This window comes from Lolium rigidum, chromosome 3 (genome assembly GCF_022539505.1).
Source record: "Lolium rigidum isolate FL_2022 chromosome 3, APGP_CSIRO_Lrig_0.1, whole genome shotgun sequence".
NCBI classification, from domain to species: domain Eukaryota; kingdom Viridiplantae; phylum Streptophyta; class Magnoliopsida; order Poales; family Poaceae; genus Lolium; species Lolium rigidum.
In genome coordinates this window covers 405,677,025-405,700,929 of record NC_061510.1, presented here as the reverse complement: position 1 = coordinate 405,700,929, position 23,905 = coordinate 405,677,025, and the positions used below count along the sequence as shown (strand labels likewise).

General features: G+C 47.9%; 5 protein-coding genes across 5 annotated transcripts; 2 read left to right on the top strand and 3 right to left on the bottom strand.

Moving 5' to 3' along the window:
- Positions 1-1,120: 1,120 nt before the first annotated feature.
- Positions 1,121-3,016, top strand: LOC124700996. Its single transcript, XM_047233059.1, has 2 exons — positions 1,121-1,370; positions 2,725-3,016. The coding sequence occupies exons 1-2, from the start codon at positions 1,177-1,179 to the stop codon at positions 2,810-2,812; spliced, it is 282 nt and encodes a 93-aa protein (XP_047089015.1). The 5' UTR covers positions 1,121-1,176; the 3' UTR covers positions 2,813-3,016.
- A 2,929-nt stretch (positions 3,017-5,945) lies between these two features.
- Positions 5,946-6,301, bottom strand: LOC124700995. The gene has a single exon (XM_047233058.1). It carries the CDS (start codon positions 6,162-6,164, stop codon positions 5,946-5,948), a length of 219 nt encoding a protein of 72 aa, XP_047089014.1. The 5' UTR covers positions 6,165-6,301.
- Positions 6,302-7,010: 709 nt separating this feature from the next.
- Positions 7,011-7,671, bottom strand: LOC124700994. Its single transcript, XM_047233057.1, has one exon. The coding sequence runs from the start codon at positions 7,432-7,434 to the stop codon at positions 7,222-7,224; it is 213 nt and encodes a 70-aa protein (XP_047089013.1). The 5' UTR covers positions 7,435-7,671; the 3' UTR covers positions 7,011-7,221.
- A 644-nt stretch (positions 7,672-8,315) lies between these two features.
- On the bottom strand, positions 8,316-8,998 carry LOC124700993 (splicing factor 3B subunit 6-like protein). Its single transcript, XM_047233056.1, has one exon. It carries the CDS (start codon positions 8,932-8,934, stop codon positions 8,557-8,559), a length of 378 nt encoding a protein of 125 aa, XP_047089012.1. The 5' UTR covers positions 8,935-8,998; the 3' UTR covers positions 8,316-8,556.
- Positions 8,999-9,272: 274 nt separating this feature from the next.
- Positions 9,273-12,429, top strand: LOC124704658 (peptidyl-prolyl cis-trans isomerase CYP22-like). The gene is made up of 7 exons (XM_047236928.1): positions 9,273-9,478; positions 9,572-9,595; positions 10,249-10,336; positions 10,614-10,706; positions 11,446-11,478; positions 11,713-11,769; positions 12,012-12,429. Exons 1-7 carry the CDS (start codon positions 9,288-9,290, stop codon positions 12,120-12,122), a joined length of 597 nt encoding a protein of 198 aa, XP_047092884.1. The 5' UTR covers positions 9,273-9,287; the 3' UTR covers positions 12,123-12,429.
- Positions 12,430-23,905: the final 11,476 nt, after the last annotated feature.

Below are 23,905 nucleotides of genomic sequence, written 5' to 3'. Positions count from 1 at the left end.
GCTTTGGAATCTCTTCAAGGGTTAGTCTTGATCATCCCCTCGTTGCTCCCATCTTCTAGATTGCATCTTGGCTTGGATTGCGTGTTCGCGGTAGGAAAATTTTTGTTTTCTATGCAACGTTATCCTACAGTCACGACCATAGACTTTGGTTGACTAGTTTTGGCATAAATTTCTTCGATGTGGATGCTTAGTAAGCTTAGAGGAGGTCCCTAATTAGTAGTACCTCTATTTCAAGATGTACTAGTATGTTTTGAAAAGTTGGATCAACTTTCCAAACATACTACAATCTAGAACGAAGATAATACTTTTTTTTTTACAATACGCCTTTTGCTTTGTGACTCCAACCTTCATGTATGATGTGTGATATGTCTCAATATTATACCCGTTGTTTCTCAAGAGAAGAATCTGTCATATATAATTTATGTAAATGGAGAAAAAGAAAAAAATGAACAAAACTAAAATATTAATGAGTAAAATGCAGCCCCGTTACCTCAACTTGGAGAAACAAATTGATACGGTTATCGACCTTTCGAATACGTGATGTACCTAAATACAACACTATGTTCATTTAGATCATTGGCTCACCATACAAAGACATATTTGCTAGCTTGACGCTGTAAGTGTGTTTTATTTTACAAAAAAACTATCAAACTACTACTCTTTCCATCCTAAGCTCTTTCTCAATACCCCACCTCAAAAAAGAATCCTATCCCACTCAACCGCTCGAGGGGCGATCGGTGGTGTGGTGCGACGACACATGAGACTAGGCACACGTGGGACCGAGGCTTGCTCCTCAGTGTGCCTCCCATCCTGCCCTTGTGGATGGCGAGGTCGAGCACTGTCGTGCGTTGGTCCATTGGACAAATACATCTCTATACGGTGAGGCAGTGACCTAAATGAACATTGTTCGTGTTTAGATACCGTACTTCGCGTATGTAAAAATTCAGTGATAGTATTGTTTTTGCTCTTCAAGTTGAGGTAGTACCGTGGTTGCATTTTACTCATGTCTAATTCTAGAGACCATGGAGTGCCCATGGGCCTGGGCCAGCATTTACCCCTACCGACCCATCGACAAATATCCATCCACACAAGGGAACCCTAACCAAGACCAGAACCAAAACCCAATACGGCGCGTCGAATCGGATCGAAGGTCGGGAGCACGAAGCTCGGAGGAAGATGAAGGTCCGTGCGTCGGTGAAGCGGCTGTGCAGCTTCTGCAAGGTGGTGAAGCGCCGTGGTATCGTCTTCATCCACTGCAAATCCAACCTCAAGCACAAGCAGCGCCAGGGCTTCTCCACCATCGCCGCATGCCTGCCCCCGCCGCCGCCGCCGCCCACCGGCACCTCCGCCTCCGCTGTCGCGTTTGCCGAGTAAGACGGAATCCTCCCCCCCTCTCCCCGCGGTTCCGCGTACTAACTTTTAATCATCCCCGCATCTGGAGAACGCGCGCTTGGTTCTGTTCTGATGTTCGCAACATTGGCCGGTGCCGGTGGTGACGTGTAGGAAAGATTACGGTTGTAGTATATTAGATGCAGGTGGCTGGACGGATCCTTGATCCGCATCCGAAGCCTAATTGTGAGCATATATACCACACCACAGAATTACACCTAGAAATGAGGGAATTTTTAGGCGTTGGCTCAGCCCTACACAGATCGGCAAAATATCTACTACTAGTATCTTACACTACAAGAATGGCTAAACTCACTTTACAAAGCAATACTAGCCTGATAAAAAACGCACCCGCCCGATGATTTCAGCTTGGATGGCACGTGATCCAACAAATTGCCCACTGGATGGCCCAGTCACTGTAAGCATTTTGGATTTAGGCCTGTGGAGTGCCACCTTATAGCCTACCTCTGCCCTGAGTAGCTTTATGAAGCTACGAGCATCAGTTCAATCTCCTTGGTTTGCTAAGTCGCTGCCAAAACTTCTCCAACTGATTATAGTGAAAGAGGTATCCTGATGTAGCCACTTGCTGGCTAAGTTACACCTGTTGATTTGTATGAATAATCCTTTATCTGTGTTGACGAGTTTGTGCAGCGAACTAGTTTACCTATATATCTCATTGCATATTTGTCTGTGGCCTTTGCTAAGTGATTCTGATGTTAAATTCGTTCCACATAGTTGCATACTTTTCGCTGTGTACATTTACCTGTCCTTTAGGCTTCCTGCCCTGAGTATCTTTATGAAGCTATCAGCATCGGTTCAATCTCCTTGGGTTGACACTTTTCGAACTAATTACAGTGAGAGAGATATCCAGTGTAGCTGCTTACTGGTTAAGTTACACCTCTTGAACTATAGGAATTCTCCATTTTCAGTATTGACTAGTTTGTGCTGTGAACTAATTTACCTATATATCTCATGGCATGTTTTTCTGTGGCCTTGGCTAAGCGATTCCGATTTTAAATAAGTCCCTTGTAGCTAGCATGGTTTTTTGCTGTGTAACTGTGCCTGTCCTCTAGCGATTTTTCTATTATGCATTTATCTACGAGTAATATGGTATGATGATCTCCAACACGAAAATGAAATATTAATAAGGGCAGTTGAGGTCATCACAGGCACAGATTGCCGCTGCTCATAGTTCCTTGAGGATGTAAACAAATAAGTCTGCGATAAGTTTCTGCTTTTTGGTCCATGTACTGAATTCTTATTGATCAACCACTTGTTCAGTAGGATTATCCTGATGCCTAATTTGACACCTGATGTTCTTATATTTCCTTTTAGGGCCTCCAAGGTGGCCAGGCAGGAGTCGTCAATGAAGTTTAACTGGCCACTGGGTCTAGCTGCCTTGCTGAAGAATGGTGATAAGTAATCAGCTGATGCATATTAGCTAGTTGGATATCAAGTGGAGTTTCCAGTTGAGGAACTCCTGTATAACTAAAATATCAAGTCGATATCATTGTGTATCCTATATCATTAGTTAAACTGTTGAGCTGTTTGGGTGGAATAATATTGGCATACACTATTACTTTGTTGCCTTGAAATCTTTTATTCAAATAGATCTGCTTTGGCTTAACTTGCATAGCCATGCTCATCTTTTTTTACTGGCCTGGTAATAAAATTATGGTGTGCCTCCTGTGTGTGTCATCAGGATTTTTTTTTGAATTGGTGCCACCAGGAATTCCTGAAACCAGAAGAACTTGTAGATAAGAGCATTTTGTTCTGTATTTCTCTCTTTCCAAGGGGCATCAAGCTGTCATGGTTATAAGTACTGTACTAAATTGTAGTGGTGTTAGCGTTCTGTAAACGGTGTTGGGCAGCACAGAATGTAGCTCTTGTCAGTGTATGTTAGCCATTTAACGCAGGAGAAAGTACAAAGCTTGTGTAGCAACTTGTGACAAAAAATGTACACATTTTTTCCTTGACAGGATTCCCTGAAAAACCCACAGATATTCACTGGATTTAACATTAATAGCTCCAGGTCTAGCCATAGTTGTGAACCACTTCAGGCCTTCAGGGCATATCTCCACCTAAACTCTGGAAAGTTAGAATTTCTGTAATACCTTTGTTAATGCCCTCTTTTTTGTTGTTGAGGAACTTACTAGTTAAGAATTTCGACACAAGAAGCCCCTTTTCTCATTTGATATTAATGATAATGAACCTCCGGCTAGGTAAACAAACATTGCAATTTACCAGTGCGATTTTTGAGGCAAACAAACTATTGCCAAGCACATGGGATTCAGACCTCAAGACGTGCACGCCAGAGTAAATACATGTAAGCGATAATGCCACATCCAAAGCATAAGAACTCATCAAATCATCATTCGCCAATGTACCAAATTCAGATGTAGTCCTTGAATCCAAGATTGTTCATCTACTCCTAGAATTACACTCTACAAATCAAGAAAAACTAATCCCACAATGCATATTGAGTGGATGAGAATCCTGTTTGAGGATTTTAACTGCCTAAAGCATTGTTGTACCTTACAGTATAACTGCTCTGTGTTTAAAATTCTTGTGACTGAAGAGACATTCTGGTTGAAATTGCAGAAGGAGCAGATAGAAAGCTTGCCAGAGGGCGTCAGCTCGGGCAGAGGAGGTGGCCAAGGATTATCCCGTTTGCCTAATTTGACGCCCGATGTTCTCATCTTTCCTTCCAAGGTGGCCAGGCAGGAGTCGTCAATGAAGTTTAACTTGCCACTGGGTCTAGCTGCCGTGCTCAACAATGGCGATAAGTAATCAGCTGATGCATATTAGCTAGTTGGATATCAAGTGGAGTTTCCAGTTGAGGAAATCCTGTATAACTAAAATATCAAGTGGATATCATCATGTATCCTATATCATTAGTTAAACTGTTCGGCAGTTCGGGTGGAATAATATTAGCATACACTATTACTTTGTTGCCTTAAAATCTTCTATTCAAAGAGATCTGCTTTGGCTTAACTTGCATAGCCATGCTCATCCTGTATGTGCCATCAGGAATACCTTTTTTTTTTTTTTTTTTTTTCTGAATTGGTGCCACCGGGCCTGAAAGCAGAAGAACTTGTAGATAAGAGCACTTTGTTCTGTATTTCTCTCTTTCCAAGGGGCATCAAGCTGTCATGCTTAAGTAGTAAATTGCAGCGGTGCTAGCCTTTTGTAAACTGTGTTGAGCAGCACAAAATGTAGCTCTTGTCACTGTATGTTAGCCATTTCACGAAGGGGAAAGTACAAAGCTTGTGAAGCATCACGTAGGAGAAAGTACAAAGCTTGTGAAGCATCTTGTGACAATAATGTACAATTTTTTCCTTGACAGGATTCCGTTAAAAAGAGTTAACCCACAAATCTTCAATGGAACTACCATTAATAGCTGCAGGTCTAGCCATAGCTTTGAACCACTTCAGGGCATATCTCCACCTAAACTCTGGAAAGTTAGAATTTCTGTAATAGCTTTGTTAATGCCCTCTCTTTTGTTGTTGAAGAACTTGCTATTTAAGAACTTCAACAGAAGAAGCCCCTTTTCTCATTTGATACTAATGATAACAAACCTCTGGTTAGGTAAACAAACCATGCAATTTACCAGTGAGATTTTTTGAGGCAAACAAAGTGTTACATGCTATTACCAAGCACATGGTCAGGCCTCTTTCTACAGATACAGTAGAGAGTACAATTTCCAAATAGATGACCTCGGACGTGCACGCCAGAGTAAATACATGTAACCGATAATACCGCATCCAAAGCATAAGAACTCATCAAATCATCATTCGCCAATGTACCAAATTCAGATGTAGTCCTTGAATCCAAGATTGTTCATCTACTCCTAGAATTACAATCTACAAATCAAGAAAAACTGATCCCGCAGTGCATATTGAGTGGATGAGAATCCTGTTTGAGGATTTTAACTGCCTAAAGCATTGCTGTACCTTACAGTATAACTGCTCTGTGTTTAAAATTCTTGTGACCTAAGGGACATTCTGGTTGAAATGGCAGCAGGAGCATATTAGAAAGCTTGACGTAGGGCATCAGCTCGGGCAGAGGAGGTGGCCAAGGAGCGTGGGCGGCAGGTGCAGCTCAAGGCAGACTGCAAAATTCTTGTTAGTAGTAGCTCAACCTCGCGTGGCGGCAACGCTGCATGTGAAATCTGCAGACACTGCACCTATTACTATTTTTACTGACTGTGATGTGTTTGCAAAAGTTTTCGCGTCAAATCTGCAGACACTGTTACTGTTTTTTACTGAACCATACTGAAATTCAAAACGATATATATATCACTTTTCTTTGATTGGATTCATCCATTGGCATGTTACATTCTTTTTTTGTTTGGTTCCAATCAAATTGATCACCTGTTGCGGAACTGGTGACAAATTAAACCATAATAATACAGAAAATTTAAGATGAACCAACTCAATCGAGCACAAAGCACAAATCCACTCTTACTACTACTCTAGCCAACTAGTTTCTAAAACAGCAGCCAAGCATGCATACACGACAGGAAAGAAGATGAGGAACAGAGGGTTCATGCTATGCTAGCCGGCGTAGAGGTGGACTCCGATTGCAATCATGAAGATAGCGCAGAACCCGAAGAAGATGACGGTGTGGACGACGATGGAGACGGCGCTGGTTTGCATGCTGTTGAACTCAGCGACGCGGCCGTTGTTTCCAGGGATCTGGCACAACAGCCCCGGCGTGAGAATCACGAACAAGGCCACCGCGATCAGCACCGGGCCCCAGTCGCCCGACCCCATGGATGGATCTCACTTCTTGCAGTTCTTCAGTGCACCCAGCAGTATGCTTCTATAAATAGAACGACGATGACGACGATAGTAATGGTGTTTGTGCCGTGCCGTGCCGTCCAGGGCCGGCCGGCCGGCTTGGAATTGTCACTAGCTGCAGCAGGCGAGTTCAAGTGTTGAAGTGGACCTAGATAACAGAACACGCCCATCACAGCTTCTGAGACTCCAAGGTTGCGTCGGTCTCCATGGACTAGATCACCTGTGTTTCGGATCATCTTTGCTTGTGTACTACACCAAGCTGAAGATGTGACGTTCCTGGCTTCCTGCTACTTTTTTACTGAACATTTAACTGGTCTATGTGTGTATGTTTGCAAATTACTTCCTCTGGTCGGATTTAATTAACGCGAGCTTAGTATGAAATCCTTAAGTGAGTAGTCTAGCATCGCGTCGATTAAATGAGGACGGAGGGAGTATATGTTACTGTCAGTAGCTTAATGTTGCCTGCTCATTTCTCACAACTAGCTACAAGCAAGTACACTAAGTTAGCCAAGACAGATACAGCCCACCAAATCCAAGCTCAGTTACGGACTGATGAATGAATGTACTGAACAATGGTCATATCACTTTCAGAAAATCCCAAAAGCAGGACTTGGTTCTGCTTCGTCTCTTTCTTCCTTTCCTGCAAGGCTGCAACACTCACATCCTCACTACCGAGGCTCCACACCCAACTCTCTATCAAAGAAAAGGAACCACAAACTCTGTGTCGACCTTCATTTCAATCCGACTTGGTTCGTCAGTGCAGCCACATCAGAACAATTTCAGAGAACAAAATGCAAACAATCTGAAACATGGAACAAGTTACAGAAATGAAACTTTATTTCCAGAGGTGAGCGAATCTAGCTACAAGCAAAGGACCAGTTTCATCTTTGATCACAGCGACATAGTGACACAGGAAGCAACAGAAGAACACCTAAACTTCCAGAGAACTCTAGCACAGCCGCATACCAAACCTATGGATGGTGAAAACAGGAAACAACATACCAAGCCTAGAATGGATTCAGAGGACCAATCAAGAGCCGAGGTCGATGTGCACCCCGATGGCGACGAGAAAGACCGCTGCGAAGCAGAAGAAGATGACGGCGTGGACGATGATGGACACCGCGCTGGTGTGAGAGTTGCCAAACTCGATGACACTGCACTTGCCTGGAATCTGGAAGAGGAGGCCCGGCGACAGCAGGATGAACAACACCAGTGGGATGAACACGCCGGCCCAGTCCTGCATTTTCTCTCGTCCTTATTCTCAGACACAAGGATGCACACCGCCTGCCTATGTAGCTTCCTGGCTAGCTAGTCTCTCTCTTTATGCAGTGTTATATAATGGCCATACAAGTAGAGGTACATGAGGAGGAGAGGTTGCAGCTGAGCCATCATCCATGGTGACCACCTAAACAAACTAAGTTGGCACTTCAAAGTCTGACTAATGGACTGGATAGGATGAGGACACCTAGATAGCCACACACACAGGTCCTACTGCATGAACAGTACTCACTTTCCTGACCACACAAATAGGATTCGTGATAAAGAGCAAGCAGAGGGATTTATGAAGCACTATATTCTAATAAAACCCAAGTACTCATGATTGTTCATTGTCTCCTATAGATCACTCTAGAAACTACTTCCTCGGTTCCTTTCACCAGTTAAGGAAGCAATGACCAATGAAAAAAAGATAAAACACCTTCCTTAGCACAACCAGCCCTGACCAACCATAGCAAGCATCAATAGTATACCATCACCCTTGGCATCTAATAGTGCCATTGACAGTGAAATTCACAATAATTGGCACACGGTAATACATGTGATGAGTCTCTAGAGTTTATCCTCTGCCGAGGGCGCCCAGATGTGTCCAATCAGCAGGAAACAATCATACACATCAAACTTAGCAAACACACAAACCTGATAAGCACCCATCTAGGTAACCAGAACATCAAACATCGCAATCCACATACACCCAAGTAAATTATTAGTAACTCTGCAAATGCAGAAGCCTTATAAGCACAAGACGAATCAAACCAACATCGCAATTCACATAGACCTAAGTAGATTGGTCTCTAAAAAGATTTCAGTTAATATCCATGTAGGGTACCATAATCTGAGCAATCAGAATTTCCAAGGCAGATATTGCAATTTAACTGACCATAGATACCGGCATCATATACATCAACCAACCTACTAAAGTGCCAAATTCAACTAAGCATCAAAACACAGGACAACAACCCCACTTGATGTGTCATGTTTATCATCATGAATACGCAAATACCAGAAAGACAACATAATACTGTGGAGAGCATAAGCTACACGACGACCGATTAATCCTCGATTCAAAGTTACACAAGAGGCCCTGCGCTCACGGGGACGACTTGGAGCTGATTCCGTACTTCTCCTGGAGCTTTGTGATCTCCTCCTCCTTCTTCTTGATGTCCATCTTCTTGCCCATCTTGTTGGGCTGCGAGTAGAGCACGATGAGGTATCGGTTGGCGACGTTGAAGCCCGAGAGGTGGTCCACGGCGTTCTTGGCGTCGTAGATGTCCTCGTAGACGACGTAGGCGGTGCCTCGCGTGTCCTTGCCGTTGCCCAGCCGGATCTGCCGGATGGCGCCGTACTTGCCGAAGATGTCGTACATCTCCTCGCTCGAGATGTTGAACGGCAGGTTCCGCACGAAGATGGCCCGGTTCACCTCCGGGGGCAGCCGCGCGTTCCCCTTCCGCAGGCTCGCCGCCGCCATCGCCGCCGCCGCCGCCGAGATCGCCTAGGGTTTGGTTCCGGTGTTTCGACTAATCGAATCGATTTGGGGATTTTCTGCTTCCACCTGTCAAATTTATTTATCACGATGATATATATAGTATAGGTTACCGACTTGTATTGGGACCGGATAACACTGACGTGCGGGCCCCAAGCTCGCTGGTGGCCCACATGGCAGTGTAACGGATACGAGGCGGAGGGTCTCGAACCTTGTGGCACGAATCTTGGCGCACATTAGGGAGCTCACCTCCGTCTTCCTCGCGTCTCGACTGCGCGCCGCCGGCCTCCCTCGACCCGAACCTCGGGAAGCTTCCGCCCCGCAGTCCCACGAGCGGCATGGCGTCGGCCATCTCCGCGGGGCCTACGCCGCCGTCCGCGACGGCGTCGTCGGTGGAGTGGCACCAGCGGCCGCCGAACCCCAAGAACCCGGTGGTGTTCTTCGACGTCACCATCGGGTCCATCCCGGCCGGCCGCATCAAGATGGAGCTCTTCGCCGACATCGTCCCCAAGACCGCCGAGAACTTCAGGTACTACCCTCGCTGCACTGCACTTAATTAAACCCTAGGTTCCGCTTAATCGTTTCTGACGGATCTGTACTTGGTTTCTTTTGTTGGTCGCAGGCAGTTGTGCACTGGCGAGCACAGGTGGGGATTCCTGGCGATTGGTTGGTGTTATGGCCTACTAATAAGCTTATTTATGACTGAGGCTACTTCTGCAACTCTGAATTCCCTTCTCACTTGAAACATTTAGCTTCCTCTTGTGTAAGATGTACTAGTGCTTAGTTTTGTGTTACTATATGGCATGTGTAGCTTTTATTATTTTTATTAGCTTGCAGAGTGCAAATACTTTCTGGAGCATTGCCACTTGAATATCTTGCCATATGCTTGCTCCGTGCTTCTAGTCTGGTGGTGCCATAGTGGTCTCATGTTCTCTTCACTTGATGTCGAATTGTCGGGGCACTGAAAGGGTGTCGTTTTGATTTTGTATATAGTCTAGTATAATAATGACCACAAGGGTGGGTTGGACACATAACTTTGGGAGGAATGCACTTTCCTTTTGTATTGCATGTTAAATTCAATATGTTGTTGCACTACTACTTAGGCGATCTCGATAGTCATGATATAGGTGGGAAAATTAAATAGTTTGAGTGTTCCTTTTCTTACTGGGTGGTGGTTGTTGTTTGTTTCATTTAGGTTGCTAAACAAAACATAACCTGCGACCGCAAGTCTGCAATTATGGATGGTTGCATTACTAGTTTTATATGCTTGTATGCTTAGTTTCAACATGCTGATTGCAGGAAGTCAGGTACGCCACAGGGGTATAAAGGGTGTCAGTTTCATCGAGTGATCAAAGATTTCATGCTTCAGGGAGGTGACTTCATCAAGGTTTGTGAGATACTAATAGCTCTTGGCATCACCAAAATAAGTTACTAGTAACATAATCTTCTAGCTACTGCTGTTTTAGACTCTGACATTTATGTAACAATGATGTAGCTGAACTTGAGCTATTGATTTTTTTTAATGAAATGGTGCATCTTGCTTTCAGCCTCTATGGGCTGTTGTGGTTTAGCTCTGTGTGACCAACTGTTCTTGTGTAATCCTTGCTCAGAACTGAAGGTTTTTTCTTTTTTGGTATAAACTAAAGTTCCTTCATGTCTTGCAGGGTGATGGCACTGGATGCATGTCAATCTATGGTACCAGATTTGATGATGAAAATTTCATTGCTAAGCATACTGGGCCTGGCCTGCTCTCCATGGTATTCCATCTATAAACCTCATTTTCTGAATTGGAACTGTTGTCAGGAGATGTTACTTTATATAATGCAATGTTTATTTGCAAGAGCCAGTGCTTGGCTAATGTCTTAGTTTTTTTTTTTGTTTTTTTTTTTGCGTACATCTTCCTTTCCCTCTCTATATTTTGTATCGTTTCTCGTCAGTTCTCTTTTATTCTTTGTACCTTCTGTCCTTCTCTGCGGGACCTTTTTATCACTGTGTGAGTACTCAACTAAGTAAGCCTCTTTCACAATGTTGATCTGCAAATGATGTGCTTAATTGTGGATATACACTGCACAATATGAAGCGAATCATCTAAACTTGGATTTTTAGGTGCTGTGGCGTGTATGTCCTTACAATTCACTTTCAGCATTTATAATAGACTAGGTTAAGTTAGCCGCACACCGATCACATTGTATCATCTCATTGTAAGGCATTTTTGTAAGTTATATTGAATTGTCAATGGTGATTTTCTCCAAGTCTCTATTCTGGAAGTATTGATTTATTAATCCTCCTGTGTGCTTGAAAAAATTGCATCCACCTTGGGTTTGTTAGTTAGCTGGTTTTACTCTAGAACAGTTTGGATTCAGTGTAACTGACTACTAGTTCTTCGTTACCATTTCCTAGCAGACAATGACAGGGACTTTTCATTCATATGTTCGATACATATATTTAAACTAGCATCTTCTAGATCTAAACTGCTGTCCTGAACTTCTTTTTCAGGCCAACAGTGGACTAAACACTAATGGATCCCAGGTACTTTCATCTTTAACAACTGCGATTTCCCCCCTCAATGCAACTGCGTATCTTTGTTATGTTATCATTTCGTTGCGTTTGTATAGTGGTCTTGTTCTTATCTGCCCGTATCTGGAATTTCGTTGCGTTTGTATAGTAGTCTCCTTTTTACATGTTTGTGTTAGAATTTTTTTTTCGAGAAGAAGTATATCTGTGTTAGAATTATAAATCTCATTTCCTACCATGTGATTGCAGTTCTTTTTGACCTGTGCAAAGTGTGAATGGCTGGACAACAAGCACGTGGTTTTTGGGGTAAGACTGCTCATTTTAATGCTATAGTATTACTAGGTACCAACCATTTGGACACTATATTTGTGGTGCACGCTACTTGATCTATTACAGTTAAGAAGTAACTATGACATGAGAAGACCATGAAACTGTGCGTTAGTAAATGTATCCTCAGTGCTAAACTTTACAATTTCCTTTTTTCCTTGGAATGTTAGTAAGCACTGACGTACTGTGAATTGAATTAATGCCTTCCATTTTCATTTCAGAGGGTGCTAGGAGATGGTCTGCTTGTTCTGCGGAAGATTGAAAATGTAGCAACTGGACCTAACAACCGACCCAAGCTTGCTTGCGTTATCAGCGAATGTGGTGAGATGTAGCTTGCTTCTCAAGTACGGCGCCGTGACGATGAGACTACTGAAACACTGGAAAACAATATAGATAACCAGAGGGATTGCCGTATTAGTTCACTTGTTGTAAGCAGGCGAAATCCAGTCTCGGCAAAACCTGCAAGATCTAATCCGTTCTAGGATGTGGTTTATGTCCATCTGGTGAGCATGCTATAGAATAATGTGGGAAGCATGATTTTTATGTCTGTCTGGTGAGCACACCTGATCTATGGTTTGGTGATGTACCTGCTTTTGATTTGGCAAATGTGGAGCAACTGATGTGGAGTTGTCATTTATACTGGCTCTGAATCTGAGTTTCCACCCGCTCCACGATTTCGCTCTCCATTTTGCTCTGCTAATCGCACCATTTTTTTTTTTTTGCTGAACTTTGATTCTCCTGATTGGAGTGTCAATTCTCTATTGATTGAAACAGTCAGCTAGCACTGCTTCAGGATGAACATGTGGGCACCGGATGTGTTCCTCCGAGGTACTATAGCAAAAGAAGTTGTGTATGATTAGGAAGAAATATACTGTAAGAAAAAACATATCCATCTAGCTGATTGTCAATATGCGGGTGTAATGCAGAAGTGGACTGCACGAACGAACTCGAAATAAGATAATCGCAACCGAAGTGCCCACGAACAAACGGAATAAGATATCGTGAGAGAAGTTGTAAGAAGTGATGTCCTCGCCACCGTCAAAGCACACGAACTAATCATCGCTTGAGGTCACCTGTACTGCTACACCGGTGGCACGTACGTGTGTCGGTGTATGTAATGCCACCACGTCGTGGCAACTCCGGCAGACGTGCATGCCGTCACGTCGCGCCGCCCGGGACAGATTAAACGCTCCAACAAGAAGACTCGCCTGCCACTTCCTCTCTCCGTCCGTCCTCTCGCGCGCTCCGGCTCGCCAAGCCATGCCGCGCACGACGCCATCGAGCCCGCTGTCCCACGCTACGCCGCCACGCTCCCCCACGTCCGGGGGCGGCGGCACGCCGAGCCGCCTGGCCGTCGCGCCCGCCTCACCGTCCACCCCGCAGTGCGCCATCCCTGCTTCCCCGCGCACGCCTCCGAGCAAGGCCACTGCCTCCACACCGGCGCCCACCACGCCCCGCACGCCGCGGCCGGAGATCACGCTCCGGGACCCCTCCGACAAACGCGCGCCCGCGGCCGACGCCATCCGGAAGCCCTCGTCGCGCGCGCTCCGGGCCATCCGCGCGCTGCTCCGCTCCCTCCCCATCCTCGCCCCGGCCGCGTGCCGCCCGGCCTCGGCCCTCCCGCGCCGCCACAACGGCGGCATCAAGCCGCACGACGGCGGCGCGCGCGTCACCGGCACGTTCTACGGCCACCGCCGCGCCCGCATCGCGCTCGCCGTGCAGGAGCGGCCCGGCAGCCTGCCCACGCTCGTGCTCGAGCTCGGCGTGCCCACGGGGAAGCTCATGCAGGAGATCTCCGCCGGCGGCCACGTGCGCATCGCGCTCGAGTGCGAGAAGAAGTCCAAGAAGTCTGCGGACGGCGGCGGCGACAGCGGGGGCGGGAGTGCCGTCACCCTGCTGGAGGAGGCGATGTGGACGGCGTACGTGAATGGGCGGCGGGTCGGTTACGCGGTCAGGCGGGAGGCCACGGACGGCGACCTCGCCGTGATGCAGCTGCTCAGCACCGTGTCGGCTGGCGCCGGCGTGCTGCCGGGGGACGTGGTGGACCACGAGCCGCCCGCGGACGGGGCGGCGGAGGCTGACGGTGAGGTGGCGTACATGCGGGCGGGGTTCGACAGGGTCACAGGGAGCAAGGACTCGGAGTCATTTTACATGGTCAGTCCAGACGGGGACGGCGGCGCCGGCGCCGCCGGTGGGACGGAGCTCAGCATTTTCTTTGTCAGGGTGTAGGGAAAGACCGCGCGCGCGCATCACCGGACGTTAGTTCTGATGTACATTAGTCGACGTAGTCGTCGAAAATGCCGATCGGAACCCGGGTACTCCCGAGGATGAAAACGCAGAAGCACCACGTGTGTATCAACATATGTATTCTCATTACGTGTATAAAGTGTATTTCCACCATGTCTGGCACACGCATTAACTTGGCTATTAACTTCCATCTCCTCCTCCCGAGCAACTCCTCCCCAGTCCATACTTTCCCCATCCTTCCGTAGTTCCGTTCAGACTTCACACCACCACCCGCTCGCCGTCTCTCTCCAGCGCACTTCCTGGCAGTCCTCAACCAGGCTTCCTCCTTGCCGGTCTCAAGCACGCTGTCCCGATGCCGACCGACAGCGCCTCCTCCCGCGCGCGCCCTTGAGCTCCATTTCGATTGCCGCCACAGCTAGCTCGGGTGGCGGAGGGCTCCGGGCGCAGGCCGCGGTGGGGGTGGCGCATGCAGCATGCTCCGTCTTCGTTAGCCAAGATCCCACCTCCACGACGGCGGGCGGCGGATGCCCATGCCGATGAAGCCGGATTTCAATCTGTACAGCGTCGCCTCCCCCTCCGCGCACTCCTCCGTACGCACCATGTCGGAGGAGGAAAAGGACCAGGCCCCGCCCAAGCGGCCGCGCGCCACGCCGCCGCCGGACCAGGTGATCGAGTGCTCGACAACATCCTCCAAACCGTGCTCCAGTTCCTCGCCGCCCCGCGCGACCGTAGCGTCGCCTCCTTCGTCTGCCGCTCCTGGCACCGCGCTGAGTCTGCCACCCGCGTCTACCTCGCCGTCCGCAACATCCTCGCCGCCTCCTCGGCCGGCGCCGCGCGCCGCTTCCCCGCCGCGCACCACATCCTCAAGGGCCGCCGCCGCTTGGCTTACTTCAACCTCCTGCGGCCCGGGTGGGCTGGCTCTAGCTTCCGCCCTTGGGCCGCGGCCTTCGCCTCCGCCGCCTTCCCCGCGCTCCGTCGGGCTGGCGACGGCGCAGTTACCATAGGCCATGCTCCAGCCGACGTCGGCCGGCGCGACGGGGTCGACGCCGAGGTCCCTGGCGCGCTTGACGTACTCCTTCTTGGCGTTGCCCTTCCGCAACTGCAGCAGGCGTATGACGCTGCGTCTGGCGTCGTACTGGAAGTGGTCCCCCCGTGGCAGTGAAGCCATCGATGAGGTGCAGGTCCGCCTCGAGCAGTGAAGCCATCGATGAGGTGCAGGTCCGCCTCGAGGTCGTGGCGGCTGGCCGGCCGACGGCGGGGCACAGGCACGGCGAGTTCTTGCTGAGCTCCTCGCCCGCTCCCTCCTTCAAGCGCCGTGTTCAATTTCTTCAATTTCCTCTTTCTTTTTGGTTCCTCTCCAGATTTTCTTTGATCTCATTCCAATCTAGTTGTTATTTCTTCCGATCCAAATGGCTGTAACAAAATAATGTGTGTCTTTTCTTCCGATCCAAATGGCACTTTTTCTTCCGATCAAAATGGTCCATTAATAATGTTAACAGATATTTTTCTATCATTAATTAATTTGGGAGAACTGCTAATGGATATTTCCATATTTTAAAAATATTGTTTCAAAAATATTTTTATAACACAAAACCATTCGTACAAAATGTCCATTTTAGAATTAGTACAAAATGGCATCTTTTTTACATTCAACATTTTTTATTTTGATGTTCATTTTAGATTCGTACAGGTTCAATTTTTTTTTACTATTTCCACCATTAGGACAAAATGTTTTGCTTGGATTTTTTATATCTGCATAATTTGTAAAAAAATGTATTTTAGAAATTTATGTTTTGACCCGATCATTTTGACTATCAACACCATTAGTTAATTGTTTTAGCCACCAACAGATATTTCCATTATTTAAATAATGCATCAGAATTATGGTTATTACTAGAAATTATGTTAGTACATGCAAAGATGATGCATGCACTGATGGGGTACTAATGAGCTAGTGGCCCTGACACACAGTCCTATTCACCAGAATCCCTGTCAGTTATACATGAACCGTCATTTAAAGCACACACACATGCATACGGGACGCTGTATAAGCATGCGTATCAGAGAAAATCAATGTATAAATAAATCGCTATATTAGATACTAATCGCAAAGCAATCATTGATGGGCATGATATCAACCTCGCCCGTAGCCGGGTTCCAAAAGTGCGCGTCGACGTAGTCGTTGCCTATTTTGTTTTGTTTGGAACACGTGGCTACGTGTCAGCGTCTATAGCAACTGTGCGACGTTGTATTTGTATCGGTGAGTTCTCAACCTCAAGTTTAAGCGTCACCTTACATATGCTCGACGTAGTCGTTACCTTTTTTTTTTGTTTGGAGTAGCAATCATGTTATATGTCTACCTCGCTGATTTTTCATAACAAACATGGTCTTTTGGCTCATAGATCTAATACATGTATTATAAAAAATACATTTTACAAAACCCACAGACCCTCCGCGTCGCTCGAGCGGAGCGGCTCGGGGGAACCCTAACCGCGCCGCCGGCCGGATCTCCCTCGTGGCGCACCTCCGCCGTCGCCGGCGGCGTCGTCGCGGTGGCGGCGGCCCCGGCCTCCAAAGGCGGCGCGGGGGAGCTCGCGGTGAACGCGGCGAGCGCCAGGCGTCGGCGGCCGGGCCGGTGGTGTCGGGCGGCGCGGGATGCGGGGCGGCGGCCCCGAGCTCGACGGCGGTGGTGGCTGCCGGGCGTGGTGCGGCGCGGGCCGCGCGCCGGCGTGCACGGAGTGGGGGCGCGGTGCTTCGGAGGATCTTCCGCGGCGGCTCGCTGCGGGCCTCCGGCGGCGCTCGGGCGTCGGCGGTCCGGTGCGGCCGGGGCCGATCTAGGCCCGGAGGGCCGATCGGTCCTCGCTCGGACTTCGGGGCTCGTCGGCGCGCGGGCATGCGGGGGCGGCGGCCCAGGGACGCGGTGGTGGAGGGTTGGGGACGGCCGGCTTCGCCTCGGCACGGAGGTTGCGCGGAGGACGGCGGATCTCGGGGTGTCTCGGCGTGGTGGTCGCGTGGAGGCTGGTCCCAGCTTCGTCGGTGTCCCGATGGTCGCGGTGGACCACTGCGTGTGGCAGGCTGCCATTGCTGGCACCTGCAGGCCCATGGCAGAGGTGAGCCATGGCGCTTGGGCGGCGGCGCGGCTCTTGGTGGTCCGGGCGTTTGCTTCGCAACGTCTCGGCGACGGCGGCAGGTTGGCATGAGGAGTTGGCCTACCGTGCGTGGAGGCCGGAGCGGCGGCTCCGGGAACTTGGTGTGTTGATGGTATGCCTCTGGCTGTGTGGGCGGCAGGGTATATCTCCGTGGCGTGGGCGGCGCCCCTGTTGTGGTAGTTTGTGCTCGTCCGGGGTTTGGGCTGTCTTTGACAGCGGCGGTGTTGTAGGTCTGCGGACGAAAGTCTTGCCCGACTCGGTCGGTGCCGGCAACGGCGACGCTCGAGGGCGCCGTTTTCCTCCTTGGAGGCGTTGCCGTGGAGTCCTCACACACCTCCGTCCATCATTCCAGGGTGAAAACCCAAATCCTGCTCTGGATTGAATGACGACGGCGTCTTTGGACGTCATCACCTCCTTGGAGGCGTCATTTCTTGGAATGTTTGGGAGCCATCTCCGGCAATGCTTTGGCTACTGCTTGGGTCGACGTTTTCGTGTTCCGTCGGTGCGCGAGTGTCGCTGGCTTGCCTTGCGGCCTGCCTCACCCCTCGAAGCTTGAAAGGCCTAGCCGTCTCTTTCGGCTTTGACTTCCTTTCCAGGGACGTGAGCCGGGCGATCGTGGCGCTCGGCTCGTTGCCGTCGTCTTCGGTGCCTTTCGGCGGCGCTCCGGACTTGGTTTATCCAGGTCGTGTGGCAGTGTGCGGGTTTTCGCCGGTTTTCCCGGAAAAAGCTGTGCCGTGTTTGGTTTTCTTTTGTTTGGTTTTCCTTATAAACCGGACACGGTGTTGTGTTTGTATCGGTTTTCGGCCAGTTTCCCTTATAAACTGGCCAAATTTCCCTCTTCTTAATGAAAAGGCAGAGCTCCTGCCGGTTGCTCCAAAAAAAATTACATTTTATTTTTTAAAAAAATTAAAGATAAATTGAAAAAATCCAAGTTATATGTCCACACACAAAAATTTGTGGGGAAAATAGTTTTTTATTGGCTGTGTAAAAAAGAAAAAAAAAACTGGTGAAACCGGATGTGAGGCTTGGCCTGTAAAACCAGATGTGATATAAACCCTAAAAACGACCCAAAAGAAACTATATCTACGGTTTCGGTCTTGCAATGCGGTAAAAAGCATCACATTTCTCCTCTTCCATCTTTCATTTCTAGCAACCTTTATTCCAGCCATCCCGCCAAATCATCGCCATATCCGAGTGCGTTCAATACCGATGTACCAGTGTGGAGAATGGTGGCTTCCAATTTTCCGCGTGGCGTCGTACGGCGGCGGTTCTTCGTTAGCGAGGCGCACGGACACCTTTACCGAGCGTCTGGCTCGCATCTCCGAGCTTACGCAGCACCGGAGCACCGCTGCAATCCGGCATCTCGCGGGGGGGGGGGGGATAATTCAGCGTGCGCACGATGACGATGCGGGAAGCTCGAGGGTGGCGAGGCCCGCCGCGTCCAGTCCCCTCCTGCGCCTTCGCACTGTCCGTGGGCGTCGCAGTGAGCACACCTAACGCACGCACGAGCAGAATCGAGGTGCATTTTCCGTTGCATACTTAAAATTATTGTTGCATACTTTCACTACTAAGAGCATCTCCAGTCGCGTCCCCCAAAGCGTCCCCCAAAGCAATTTGGGGCGTGCCGGATCAAAAAACGGTTCCAGCCGCGTCCCCCAAACCCAATTTTGTCCGGCGCGACCCGATACGGTGTCCAGCGCCCCGAGCCCGTCCCCATCCCACAGGGGACGCACCGGGGACGCCGGACACACCGAAAAGCGAGGCGGGGAGTGGCGGGGCCGACCCGTCAGCGATACAATTAATTTTAACCTAACCGTCGCCCACCTCGCGATGGAAGTAATTGGCGCGCAACGACGGTGCAGTTCCCGCAGAGGCGCAGCGACGCGTCTCGTCGCGCCTAGCTCTGCGTGCCGGCGTTAATGAGCGCCACCGCTCCTCCGCCTCCCTCCGTCCTATAAAAGGGCCGCCTCTCATCGTCCCTCTCACACAAACCCTAGCGCCTCTCTCCCAAACCCTAGTTGCCACCATCTCAACAAGAGTCGACGCCATGTCTGGTAGAGGCGGAGGCCGAGCTCGCGGCCGTGGTCGTGGTCGTGTTCGTGGCCGCGGCAGAACTGCACGCTCGCCGTCACCTGCCATGTCGTCGTCTTCATCGTCGGAGATGGACGTGGAGCCGGGCGTGCTGTTCGAGTTCGTCCTCGTCCGACCCACACGGCATCCAGAGGCTGCCGGACTCCTTCGCCGAGTACGTCGCAGGCGACGACCGTCCGCGCACGATGCATCTGCGGGAGGCTTCGTGCGGCTACTACCGGTGGATCGTCGACGTGATCTACGATGCGCGCGACAAGATGTACCTCATCATCGGCTGGGAGAAGTTCGCGCGCCACCACAGCCTCGAAGCCGGCTTCATCCTCCTGTTCTCCTACTTCGGCGACAGGGACATGAGCGTCAAGGTCTTCGACGAGACGCGCTGCCGCCGGGACTACCACGGCGACATCACCGACGAGGAGGACGACTGATGGTGAAGAGTGTTGTTTCTTCGCAGCGAATACGTGCACGGAAGTTTCTGGATGTTCGTCTCATCGGTAGAACCAACAAGAGCACCATTCTCCGCTGGATTTTCCAGTTTGGGTGACTGGGTATGCCCTCGAGTGTTCTTTCTTAGCAGCGAACACAAGAAACCTTCGATGCACGGCCTAGTTAGGTTTAGTTTTTTTTGCAATATTTTATATTTGTGTCCACCATGGTTCAAATATGTATTAGTTTGTGGAAAACCATGTTCCAAACTATGTCTTCCTGTAAACCACGTTCCCAATTATGTATTAGTTTGTGGAAATTGAAATAAAAATGCCCAAAAAAAGTATTTTTAATATTTGGGGGCGGCGTTTGGGGGACGCGGCTGGGGAGCGACTTCCCCCAAACGCGGCACGAACGAAACACGGCCCCCAAGCGCTCAATCCAGCGCGTTTTGGGGACGCTTTGGGGGACGCGACTGGAGATGCTCTAAGCTGGTGCCGAAAGCAGCCATTGAATATCCTGTGCCTTTAACTCCGCTGAAGTAAACAAAGTATTTTTTTACCACAAATGCGCTGCAATACGTCATCTAGTAAAAGATTGATGCCTTCTTTCTTAGGTTGCAATGTACCTCTGCAGGCTGATATTGATTTTGCTTAATGGAAAATGCTGTTACAGAAATGCGTATATTGTGAAAAACATACCAAAAGCTGATACATTAGCTTAGTCCTTGTTCTGTATGTGTGAAGCTATACTTATATATATGTAATCCGCTCCGATGTTGACCACACTAGTTTATGATTGTTTTCGTCAGAAACCGATCTGTAGCTGTTAGCTGATTTTGATCACTGGTTGTCTCGTTGGTTTGACATCGTTTTTCAAACAAACATGGAGCCTAAGAGTGGTGTCCCAGTCTTAACTTTTGCTAAAATTCATCTCATAGAAACCTTCTAAATGCTAGCTGGGTAAATCCTTTATAGCTGTGTGCAGGGATGAAGTACTGTTTTACAGCAACTTACTAAATTGCATTGAGCTAGACTTGTTTAAAAATATGTCCTGGACCTGGTTGCTTGCATTCTGGTCTTGCTTGCTATCTGTCCTGGCCGTGGCTTCATTATGTACCTAATAGCTGCTACTTGTTCGTCACCTTTACAATTATTACTTTGGTATTGTTAAAAAGTTTATACACTCCGGGGAGGCGCCAGCGAGCCTGGTACGATGACACAAATATCAATCTCTTGTGCATCTTACCTGGCCTCGCTAACGCCTTCTCGAATGTTAATATTTGTTTCGACCAACAAAGTATGAAGCATTCCATTTAGTTCATACTAGCCACTCTTAATTGCATTGGCCTTTCTTCCATTTTAGTGTCGATGATTAAATTTTATGGTCACTACACTTGGGGGAGGCGCCAGCGAGCCTGGTGCGATAACACAAATATCAATCTCTTGAGCATCCTACCTGGCCTCGCTAACGCCTTCCCTAAATGTTAATATTTGTTTCGGCCAACAAAGTATGAGTCATTCTATACTAGCTACTTCTTAATTGCATTGGACTTTCTTCCATTTTAGTGCCGATGATTAAATTTTGTGGTCACTACACTTGGGGGAGGCGCCAGTGAGCCTGGTGCGATGGCACAAATATCAATCTCTTGTGCATCCTACCTGGCCTCACTGACTCCTTCCCTAAATGTTAATATTTGTTTCGACCAACAAAGTATGAGGCATTCCATTTAGTTTATACTAGCTACTTGTTTCTTATTTGAGTTGGCACTTCTTAATTGCATTGACCGATGATTAGAATGTTTGGTCACTTGTACAATCTGGGGTGGGGCCAGTGAACCTGGTGTGATGGCACAAATATCAATCTCTTGTGCATCCTACTTGACTTTGCTGACCCCATCCCTGAATGTTAATATTTGTTTCGACCAACAAAGTATGAGGCATTCCATTTAGTTCATACTAGCTACTTGTTTCTTATTTGAGTTGGCACTTTTTAATTGCATTGACCGATGATTAGAATGTTTGGTCACTTGTAAACTCTGGGGTGGGACCAGTGAACCTGGTGTGATGGCATAAATATCAATCTCTTGTGCATCCTACTTGGCTTCGCTGACCCCATCCCTGAATGTTAATATTTGTTTCGACCAACAAAGTATGAGGCATTCCATTTAGTTCATACTAGCTACTTATCTCTTATTTGAGTTGGCACTTCTTAATTGCATTGACCTTTCTTCCATTTTTGCCGATGATTAAAATGCTTGGTCACTACACTTGGGGGAGGCGCCAGTGAGCCTGGTGCGATGGCACAAATATCAATCTCTTGTGCATCCTACTTGGTCTCACTGACGCCTTCTCTAAATGTTAATATTTGTTTCGACCAACAAGGTATGAGGCCATTTTCATTTCATTTGCTTTGGTATTTCAAAATGCCGATGATTAAAATGCTTGGTCACTCTTACACTCTGGGGTGGAGCCAGTGAGCCTGGTGTGATGACACAAATATCAATCTCTTGTGCATCCTACCTGGCCTCACTGACTCCATCCCGGAATGTTAATATTTATTTTGACCAACAATGTATGAGGCATATGTTATCTAGTTGATACTACTTGGCTTGTATTTGAGTTGGACTTATTCGTTTATTTTGGTCTTTCTTTGAGATAGCACCGATGATTAAAATGTTTGGTCACCGTACACTTGGGGTGGCGTAAGTGAGCCTGGTAAGATATCACAAATATCAATCTCTTGTGCATCGGACTTGGTCTCACTTACGCCATCTCTGAATGTTAATATTTGTGTTGACTAATAATGTATGAGGCATTTATTCCATTTCTCTTGTGCATCGGACTTGGTCTCACTTGGCCTCATTTTCTTCCATTTTAATCAGAGGAGGAACCGGATGAAGACCCCGATGCAAGCGAGCCTGGCGGGTAGAGAGGAGGGAGCAAAGGAGGAACCGGATGAAGACCACTTTGTATCTCGAAATGGTGAAATTTGTAGGAATTAAGAGTTGTATGTAAAACATTTGACACTTGCCACTATATATGTATCTCGATCGGGCTCTAAGTAATGTGATGATGATGTCTATATTATATCTGTGCAATGTACATGCTATTTATATTATATCTGCATATTTCTGTATATAATCTGTATAATACAAGTATATTGCTATATATAACATGTATATGTATAGCAGGCAGAACAAAATCGAGAACAAAATCGTGTATAATGCGAGTAAATTTTGTGGCGCACTGAACAACAATTTTGTGATGCACCTTTTTCTGTGGCGCACCGAAGCAATGATGCGCCACAGAAACCTTAATTCTGTGGCGCATGTGCTGGTGCGCCACAGAAATCTTATTTTTCTGGCGAAGTTTCTATGACGCACCGCCCATACGCCACAGAATGTGGTTTTTGGTGCGTCACTAATGAACCTTTTCCTACTAGTGTCATGAAGGTTATCACGGGGCCAAGGGAGACGGAGAGGCAGCATGTGGATAGGGAGAGGAGCTTCACTTTCTTGATGGTTGATTTTTTTGTTTGAACAAGGCAATGCGTCAGAGACGCAAAATTTATATTCAGCTCATATGCAGTTCACGGCATGGATTACAACATCCTGAAATTGCATCTGTTGAACTACAGAAAGAATAGGATAGGAAACATTCCTATGAGCTAATGCCACTGAAAATAGGAATAGACGCATATTATCTGATTGCCTGATGAGCAGAGTCATGAGCAACTCCATTTAAATATCTCTTGATGTGATATACTGATGCACCTAGAGACTGCCTTAAGTTGATGTATCCAGCAATGTGGTTCCTAATCTCCCAAGGCACCTGGGAATGTAACTGCAGCAGCTTTAGCAAGGGTAGAATTATCTGTTAAGAAAGTAATATCTTGGAGCTGAAAAGTACTGGCAATTCTAGCAGCAAGAAGTAACGCTTCATCCTCGGCTTGAAGTACTGAAGGCGTCATTGGAGCTGAAGCTTGGATTGAGACAGTTGCCTTGAAGTTGCTTTCCTGGATTTGGTAAAATATTCCAATGCCACTTGATGTTATATCCATCCTTCCTGTAGCCTTTTTCGTTTTCCAGGTTGTGTCTGAGTATATGTTTGTTCCTGGAATCAGCAGATCACTCTTCAGCGTGTCCCCATGATCTGGTAAAATGTCAACAGTTGTTCGGTGTGCATGATCTGAGAGCTGCA

Bases quoted from the DNA above. Each gene is read 5' to 3' on its own strand.
- LOC124700996 (XM_047233059.1), top strand. From the start codon at position 1,177: ATGAAGGTCCGTGCGTCGGTGAAGCGGCTGTGCAGCTTCTGCAAGGTG. The intron at 1,371-2,724 runs GTAAGACGGAAT...ATTTCCTTTTAG, and splicing joins TCCGCTGTCGCGTTTGCCGA to GGCCTCCAAGGTGGCCAGGC.
- LOC124700995 (XM_047233058.1), bottom strand. From the start codon at position 6,164: ATGGGGTCGGGCGACTGGGGCCCGGTGCTGATCGCGGTGGCCTTGTTC.
- LOC124700994 (XM_047233057.1), bottom strand. From the start codon at position 7,434: ATGCAGGACTGGGCCGGCGTGTTCATCCCACTGGTGTTGTTCATCCTG.
- LOC124700993 (XM_047233056.1), bottom strand. From the start codon at position 8,934: ATGGCGGCGGCGAGCCTGCGGAAGGGGAACGCGCGGCTGCCCCCGGAG.
- LOC124704658 (XM_047236928.1), top strand. From the start codon at position 9,288: ATGGCGTCGGCCATCTCCGCGGGGCCTACGCCGCCGTCCGCGACGGCG. The intron at 10,707-11,445 runs GTATTCCATCTA...CTTCTTTTTCAG, and splicing joins GGCCTGGCCTGCTCTCCATG to GCCAACAGTGGACTAAACAC. The intron at 11,770-12,011 runs GTAAGACTGCTC...TTTTCATTTCAG, and splicing joins ACAAGCACGTGGTTTTTGGG to AGGGTGCTAGGAGATGGTCT.